The sequence below is a fragment of the Diadema antillarum genome, unplaced genomic scaffold (genome assembly GCF_040938485.1).
Source record: "Diadema antillarum isolate AM-2024a unplaced genomic scaffold, OU_Dant_1.0 scf00000123, whole genome shotgun sequence".
NCBI classification, from domain to species: domain Eukaryota; kingdom Metazoa; phylum Echinodermata; class Echinoidea; order Diadematoida; family Diadematidae; genus Diadema; species Diadema antillarum.
Window position 1 is genome coordinate 604,405 of NW_027271012.1, and position 8,679 is coordinate 613,083.

General features: G+C 36.8%; 1 protein-coding gene across 1 annotated transcript; it reads right to left on the reverse strand.

The window, feature by feature from the left end:
* LOC139720165 (proteasome subunit beta type-3-like) lies at nt 1-6,864 on the reverse strand. The gene is made up of 6 exons (XM_071631531.1): nt 6,787-6,864; nt 4,764-4,948; nt 4,077-4,184; nt 3,131-3,308; nt 1,490-1,584; nt 1-94 (listed from the first exon to the last, which is right to left on the reverse strand). Exons 1-6 carry the CDS (start codon nt 6,787-6,789, stop codon nt 46-48), a joined length of 618 nt encoding a protein of 205 aa, XP_071487632.1. The 5' UTR covers nt 6,790-6,864; the 3' UTR covers nt 1-45.
* Between the last annotated feature and the right edge of the window lie 1,815 nt (nt 6,865-8,679).

Consider the following 8,679-nt stretch of genomic DNA (forward strand, 5'->3'; position numbering starts at 1 on the left):
AAAAGAAAAAATTGAAAGGAAAGAAAATCATCTACAAAAAAAGAGCTAATCCATTCTTCCTTTGAGTTCCCTTGTCGTCACCTTGTCCTTTTCTCTGAAGATGCAAATCAAATGAAGAAATAGAGAACAAAACACAGTTGTCAAATTAATCACAAAATACACAAAAATTGAATAAGAAATTGCATCAACTTTTAGAGTGACTAGAAATCTATCCAAAACTTTAGAGCTTTACCTCAAAAACACACATTAATATCATACAAATCATAACACACATCAAAATAAATCAGAAATCTAAGCAATTTTCAAAACCTTTGGAAATCTATTCACACATTTACAGCTTTAACAAAAGTAAAGGAATACTTCAGTTTCTTCTAAAAGCAATTCCTCTTCCCTGCTGATCTCATGTTTAATATTGTATGGCTTTTTATTCCTTTTTTTTTTCTCTCCAATGTATTCTGCACAAACATATCAACTTATTATACATGTAATGGTTAGTTTTCTTGCCGTGGTACATGTACATTCATCAGAGAATTTCAAGTCCACACGCCAGGAAGCATTCACGAGGCCCCTGGTCGGTTCGCCAGTGAAATTGTGGAAAAATCTCATCATATGTGCACCACCTACCAGTTTAAGATACATCCGACTGTGCTTTTAACATCATACTTTTCTATCATGTAGGAACATTTTGAAGATATATCATTTGTATCTGCTGAATGGCCCACTACAAGTTTTACTGGGCGTCATCATAGGTAATGCATGTAATATCTGTCGAAGAAATTGCAACATTTCTCTTGAGGTATATATCTTAGGAAGAGCAAAATGGCAAGAATAAAAAATACACAGTAACACAAACAATTCAAACAGACAATCAAACATATATTGTTTACATTCCCAGACAACCAAGATCCCTTGCCTTTCCTAATTGAAAGCTACATCCAAATCTAGGTATATTTCCCTTAGTGTTCTGACCCTTTTGTAAATTCACCATCTTTTGCTGTTGTTGATATTTATGCCTAGTGATTTTTTTTCTCAAGAGAAAGCATGTGAGTGTTATGAAAGGGTTCCTGCTGTCGTGCAATCTGCTACGCAAGCTACATGTACTCTTGGCCATTTAGTAACTGATCGTGGAATTTTTGTTTATGTCTATCTCAATTTGCGCCATGATTGAAATCATAGTCTGAATCATGGAGTAACCGAGTTGATCGTATCAGATATCATCAGATCGTGAGGTCAGTCGTGGCAATCACATTGATTGTTGAAAACTATCATAATTACCAAAACTGGCCTCAGATCTGATACAATCACCACGATAACTCCACACTTCAGACCATAATTTTTATCGTGGCTCAAATTGTCATAGACATTAAAAAAAAATCCACGACCAGCTACTACCGGCCAATCGTGGTATGTGCAGCAGATCGCACGACAGTGGGAAGTGTAAATCCAGCATTACTGTGGTGGACTGATAGATATTCGAGTTTCTACTCACATTATGTGTACCACTGCTCCCCAACCTGAGAGGGCATCCCTGTCGACAGCGTTTAGCAGGCCTTGGGAGAGAGTCTCGAAGAGATCGTCAGGTTCCTGGTGGGAGATTGGGCAAGAAGCATAAGAAGTGTCAGTTTATCAGTGGCGGATCCAGGCGGGGGCGCATTGGTTGCGCCCCCCCCTTTTTTTTTTTTTTAAACAACAGAAATAAAAAGAAAAAAATGGGGGCATGTGCTTTATACGTTGTGACTACAAGTAAAAAGACAAGCCAACAATCCTCAAAATATTGAAATGCTGAGTTGTATAATGATGTTCAAATGGAAGAAGAAACATCCTCGGCTTATGGCAGTTCTCAGAATCATGCTGTCAATACAAAATACATGTAATATACTGTATATAATTATAGATAAATATCACTATGCCTGTAAACTATATTTTGCACCAGAATTATTCTTAAGTCCATGGGAATATCGATTAGGGTAAATCTAGGTACCACATTTTTGCTTTTTGAGTATTTTCAAATGATTTTTTTTCCATGGCCAGTCTCTATTTGCATGCAATATAAGAGATACTGGTGGCATGTACAATGTATGAATATGCACTTCAGCTATTTCAAACAAGAAATATAAGAGAATGCATTTTACCATTTAGGCAAGGACTTGCTACCTAAAGCAGAACCTAGAATATTTGGATATCATACCATTAGGGATGTAATCATATGTGAACCAAACATAAATAATTGTTCAGATTAAAGCTCTTTTTTCCTTTTTTTTAAACAGATTCTATGGGTCTTCCTAATTCAAGAAAGCACAGATAGCAAAAACATATAAATATGACAATGAAATCGCTGATACTAGATCAATCAAAATTTAGTATTTCTAAAGTTTGTAATGGTTAGAATTTCATTCGAGAACTGCATGAATTGAGGAGAAGGGCATATGTCAATCACAAAACTATGCACTCCCATAATTGTAATATCAATAGTCTATACATGTATCAACATTGGACAACCATAATACTCCAACAAATTCTCAACTATCAGGGATGTTCAGATACAAAATATTTGTTCAATCATTCTCAAACAGAATTTGCCTTTCACTAATTTTGGGAGCATAAATGCTTCGAAAAGCTAAATCCAGCTAAGCCCAGATTTGCTATAATTTTGGGCAAGTCATGGATGTACAAAGTGTATGTATTTTTTTTTTCAACGATATGTTTTTTGTTTTACAATCACATGAAATCACAAAATTTACAAATGACTAGCAGTCATTGTGGAAAAAGGGAAAACCAAGCAAAACAAAAAGTGACAAGAACCTTTCATTTAGAACAAAATTATCATATACAAAGAAAGAACCACCATGATTAAAATATGTCGAGGAGAGCACAGCTCCCTTGAAGACCCCCTGCCCCCGCACATAGTGAAAAGCGTCAATCACAAGTTACAGTCTATTCTACACAATTAAGTTTTAATGCTCCTACTCTGAGAAAAAAAAAAGACAACCTCTTAACTTTATCATCTTCAGTCATGAATTGCACTGGATATGGGGAAAAAAAGGATCCATGCTTCACTTCCTTTCAGATATTTTTGGAAGTTTGAGCACATGAATCCTTCTCCCATGGTGGCATCAGACAATATACTTACCAAATCGGGAACCCAAAGAGATTCACACATGCCGTACAGCTGCTCTGTACACGTCCCACCCACGACAAAGTCGTCGGTGAACATGGGGCAGCCTATGAGGTCGAGGTTACAGATGAAAGGTTTCAGGGTCTTTGGGTCGAGGCCCGCGATCACAGGCTCGATGAAGTACGGCCCGAATCTTTGGAAGCGTGGAAAGAGGTAGAGATGGTTTTGTGAATGCTGTGATCACACAAACTTATCATTACTACTGGACATTATGCAGACATTCTATACATTCTAACTTTATCTACATATTATTTACTTAAATGCGCTTTTTTGGCTGCAGTTGACACGCTTAACAACCACAATGGAGAAAGAGAAAAAAAAATCATAACACAAAGGACAAGAACAGCAGTTTGGATAGCTCAGTAAAACAGTGAAAATTTGAATGTTAACAGGACTCTAATGTGCTGATATACATGTACAGCTTCATTGCAGTGTGACTGAAGTGTTGCTATCACAACAATTAATTTTGAAGGTGGCAGCAAGTCCTTTTAACTATCTCCTATAAGATATGTGATAACATTGTGTATGTGATTGCAGTGAGAAGGAAAACATGAAGAAAATACTTCTTTCAAGAGTCACAAGTGGAATCTGTGAAATTTCATAGACAACGCAAAGCAGGAGCTGCACCTACAGTGTGTAACATCACATTATGAGGGGACATAGATTCTTGAAAGACAAACTGACTCGAAGAATCAACAGCTTGTAACATTTCATGATATTCAAACATAAAACATTCGACTCCAACAGTCACTAGCTTGTAAAAATTAGACAAATTCAGGCATAAAACACCTGGCTCAAGAAACATCAACAGCTTGTTACACTTAGCAAAACACAAACATGACATACCCTACTCTGTACAAATTTATATGATTTTGATAACACACCTTGGTTTGAAACTTACCTTCTTTCATACAGGAGATTGGACACCATGCTCATGAAAGTTTGTGGTTTGATGTCTCTGTTTTCTCGCAATGTGTACAGATTCATTCTGAATTTTAATCTGTTAGCTCTGTTGGTTGAGAGAAAGAAAGAAATGTATGTACAAAGCACATAAGAATTGATAAGCATTTGGTGACTGATATTTACACTCGGAACTGACTGTCATAATTGACCGATTGAATGTGCATTATGATGTGTTATAATCAACAATTATCTTGTATCAGAGGAAACTGGAGCTTTGAAAAAACTGTTTGAAAATGACAGGCAAGTGCTTGAAAAAGTGAATACCTATGAGTGACTGGACTTATTACACTTCATTTTTCTAATAAGCAGCAGTACATGTCCGTAATGTTGTTCATTACTTAATTTTTCCAGTCAGCAATGTTGTTCACAACCATTTCAGAGACAGTTTACTGACATACATATTTTGATAGTGAAGATATAACTTTAATATCTGTTACACCTTTAGATGTTCAATCATTCATTTAAATAATATAATCATATAGTTCAGTGTTCCAGAGTTCATCAGTTTCTTAAATTGAGCCAACAGTTTTAAACAGTGCCTTTAATTTCCATGAGAGAAAACAAAAAAAGAACTACCTACAAAAACTGGGACCACAACGAACATGAAACTCAATGACTGACTTACACTGTCTGGACGTCTGTGGCGAGACCAGAGAGTCCTAGATAAAGTCTTGGACCCATCTCAAAAATCTTTTGTGCATTCATGGAGATGGTCAGGGCCTGAGAACCAAATCGCCGATCAGAAGCGATTCCCACGCAGTCTTTGCCAATCATGGCCACAATGGCCGAACCGTTATATGACATAATAGACTGGGAAATACAAAGGGTAAAGAAAAACAGAATTAGTTCAACATTTAGAAAATCTAATAACTCATGCAGAATCCCATAAATAGCATGTGCTATACTGTGCCACTAATCAACTGCACTCCGTGGCGGCGATTTAAGATCAAATTGCCTAATAAGATGGCGTAAATGTCACAATTCAGCCAAATTCAACTCGACTTCCTCACACAGGTTTCTATCACTTTAGGTGTGCAACTTGTGTGTTTACAGTCTTGAGAACTTTGATGAAGCGGGGCCTGGGTGAGGTAACATTTTGGTAAATTTACATGTAATCCACTGAAATCAACACTTCTCCATAAGGGCGCAAAGGATTATATTTTTCCTGTTTGAAAAAAGATTGTGAAGCAAAAACATCAGATGTAGAAACCTACTCTCATTCTACTGTACTAACCGCACATCTCAATTTTCTGCAAAGGGTGGCACAGTCAGTCACATGGCCACAATAGCAGTATATTCTACAGAAATAACATTGTATAATTACCTGGACAAATGGTACAATGAATGATCACTAATGACAGGGCTGCCAACTCTCACGCATTGAACGCGAGACTCACACATTTTGGTCCTTTCTCACTCTAAAACTTTATTTCATTTGCATGCATTTCTATTGATCTCACTCATTTTGACTCCTAAATTATAGCATTGGCCTATGGGAGTCTCACTCTCAACTAGTTTCCAGTGTTGGCAGCCCTGTAATGATACTGATTTTAATGATGCATCTTTCTATTAAACTGTGCATGCAACTAGTTTTGAGTAACAATCATATATTATAATAAGTTAAATTTAAAGATCCCTCCTTTTGTTGTTGATCTGCATCAAGTGAGTGTACTAGTGTAGCATTGCAACTTTGGATCCACTCATTTTTAATTTTATCAATTATTAAAATCACGCTTGATAAAAGGATGGCAGTGAATCAAGACTGCAGCTGTCCTGTGCATACATTGTGTAATCTATCTTGGATCTTCCTTGACCATTCACCCTGAACTGATGAACCCACCCAGCCACTTATTTCTACAAATTCTTGCTAGAAAGTCTATCAAACGTTAGATCAAGTCTTAATTTTGTTAACTGGCCACTCGTGCATACATTGTGTAATTTATCTCGGATCTTCCTTGACCATTCACCCTGAACTGATGAACCCAGCCACTTATTTCTACAAATTCTCGCTAGAAAGTCTACATCAAGTCTTAATTTTGTTAACTGGCCACTCGTGCATGCGTTGTGTAATTTATCTTGGATCTTCCTACATTCCTTGACCATTCACCCTGAACTGATGAACCCAGCCACTTATATCTACAAATTCTCGCTAGATCAAGACTTAATTTTGCTAACTGGCACCTGCACCAAGGTTGGACCGAGCACAAAAGCTAACGTTAATGGGTTTCTACATCATCAATGGGGAACTATCATCAATCATGATGTGATGTAGCAGCACTAGCAGGCAGTCGAATTTGGGTGTTCACACTTTAATTTTACTCAATTTGTAATGCAATGTGATGACCCCATGATCATGATAACGTTTACTGCGACTTAGAAATCTATCCCCATCTATCTTACTTTAGACTTTGACTCAGCCAGTCTCAGGGTACAGACAAAATAAAATAAATTTAGCTGATAAATTATCTAACACAGTCAACAGACTAAGCAATACAATTTCTGACATGCATTTTAATACAACGCGTGGGACCACGCATGAGCCTTCCAGCCGCAGCTCGTGACATTCAATGCATCTTGCTCATGCAGACTGTGTTAATTCCGTAAGTTACAAGCTTGACACATTTCGCTAAAGAAACTTAATGTCTTACCATTTTCACTTGCTTTGTCTTTCAGAGCCGTTTGAAAGGATAAATAAGGTCTCAGGCTCTCAGCTGAGGTTACGATCGAATAAATCGCGTCTGAATTTTGTCAGGTCATGTCCAGTACCACTGTCCTCTGATGCCCGAAGAGGGCAGCAGATCCAGAGAGAGAGAGAGAGAGAGAGGGAGAGAGGGAGCGAGAGAGAGAGACAGATCCATAGCTAGCAGCTAGTATAGCTGCTGCAAATAATTTCGCATCTTCAAGGCCTAATCAAGCTATTTGATCTGGAAAAGAAGAAGATAATAAAGTGATTATGCTGAAGTTTGCATTGCTATCATCATCAAGTGATAAGGTTTATGAAGGTACATTATGAAGGGTTTTTTATATTACTGAATCAAACAGTGCATTGAGTAATAATGCATTTTTCTCATTAAATGAGTAAAACTATGGGGTATTTTTCAATGTATCCTGCAATCGATGATCTTGTCTTGTTTTCTAAACAATCATTTTGTGTATTCAGAATGTATACTATTATTTTATGTATTGTGAAAATATGGCAAGAGGAAGGTAATGAAATATCATTTTAAGCATAAAAAAGTAACACTCCATATTTTTGTTTAATCACTGGAAGAAGACGAAGAAGAAAGAACAGGCTTAGAGGAGGAGCCAAGTTGTTGTCGTTATTTTAAAGGAAGAAAGAAGAGATAGAGAAAATTGGGGTCCTATACAAATAATTTACCCCAGACAACACTAACATATACCAAAACATTATAAATCTTAGAGATATGAACAAGAATATTAAATATACCAAGTCTCCACAAGGGAGCTCATATCGTCTCCACGAGGGATCTCATGAATGTAGGATCCTACGTCTCCACAAAAGGAGCTCAAGGAGGAGGAGGCAAGAAAAGATCTGAACATGTTCATAAAAAAGAAACGCCACCCAAAAAGCACAACAACGCGATGATGTTGGGAACTGACATTCTGATGTCACATTGTCCGGGATCCCATGTATGAATAATGTTACTAGATTAGCCTTTAAAATGTCCTTCAATGAAAATTAACCTGTTTTTTCCTCATATTTCTTCCTTGTTGTTATTGTTATTATTACTGTATAAATATGCAAAAGCAAAAAAAAAAAATCACAAATCAGTGCACGAGATTATTTTTGACAAAGTTTGAGGGGAATCAGATTCTATTTTGAAAGATTCCAAAAACGTATAACATGACGCTCACCGGTATAATATTATGTAACTTTTAATATAGGCCCTACGCCTCCGTGACCTTTGAGGCGTGTGCAAAGATGTGTGATAAGATTTTCGTTTTTATACCATCACCAACAGAAAGACATGCACTGATGACAACCTGCAAAATGTAAACAAAAACACACACAAAAAAAAAGATAAAATGAGGATCAAGCTAAGTATAGCGATTTTTTTCTTGATCAATGGGTTTTCAGTGTCATGTAATTCTATTTAGTATACTTATTATGGTCATTAAGAGTATTTAACAGTTATCATGCGACAAGCGAGGACTGTCATTATACGTTTTCAGCCTGTCCGAGATTTAAGTTGGCTATCAGTATAGAGTGACCAGTATATTCATGTCGCATACAAATCTTGTGTATCATTTTTCTCCGATGCTGAGTAATTTAGGCAAATTTCTTCCAAACAAATCAAAATAAGACATCCGACCCTCTCGAAGGGGGGGGGGGGGGCAGAGTATTAATGTTGTTGTCCTTTTTACAGTAAGGTGGATAGAGATAATTCTGTTTAAATATTCTTACACCGCCAAGTATATTTTGATGTGGTAAACTTTGGCAACTCCAACCAAAAATGTGCAAAACAGCATATCCAGAAGCAATGTTAAGAAATCCTCTGCTTATGGGAAATATATATGTA

What these genes read in the sequence shown, in the direction of transcription:
- LOC139720165 (XM_071631531.1), bottom strand. An exon ending in CTCTTTGGGTTCCCGATTTG is followed by an intron (nt 1,585 to 3,130) that starts GTAAGTATATTG and finishes ATCTCCCACCAG; the next exon opens with GAACCTGACGATCTCTTCGA. An exon ending in GGAGCAGTGGTACACATAAT is followed by an intron (nt 95 to 1,489) that starts GTGAGTAGAAAC and finishes TTGCATCTTCAG; the next exon opens with AGAAAAGGACAAGGTGACGA.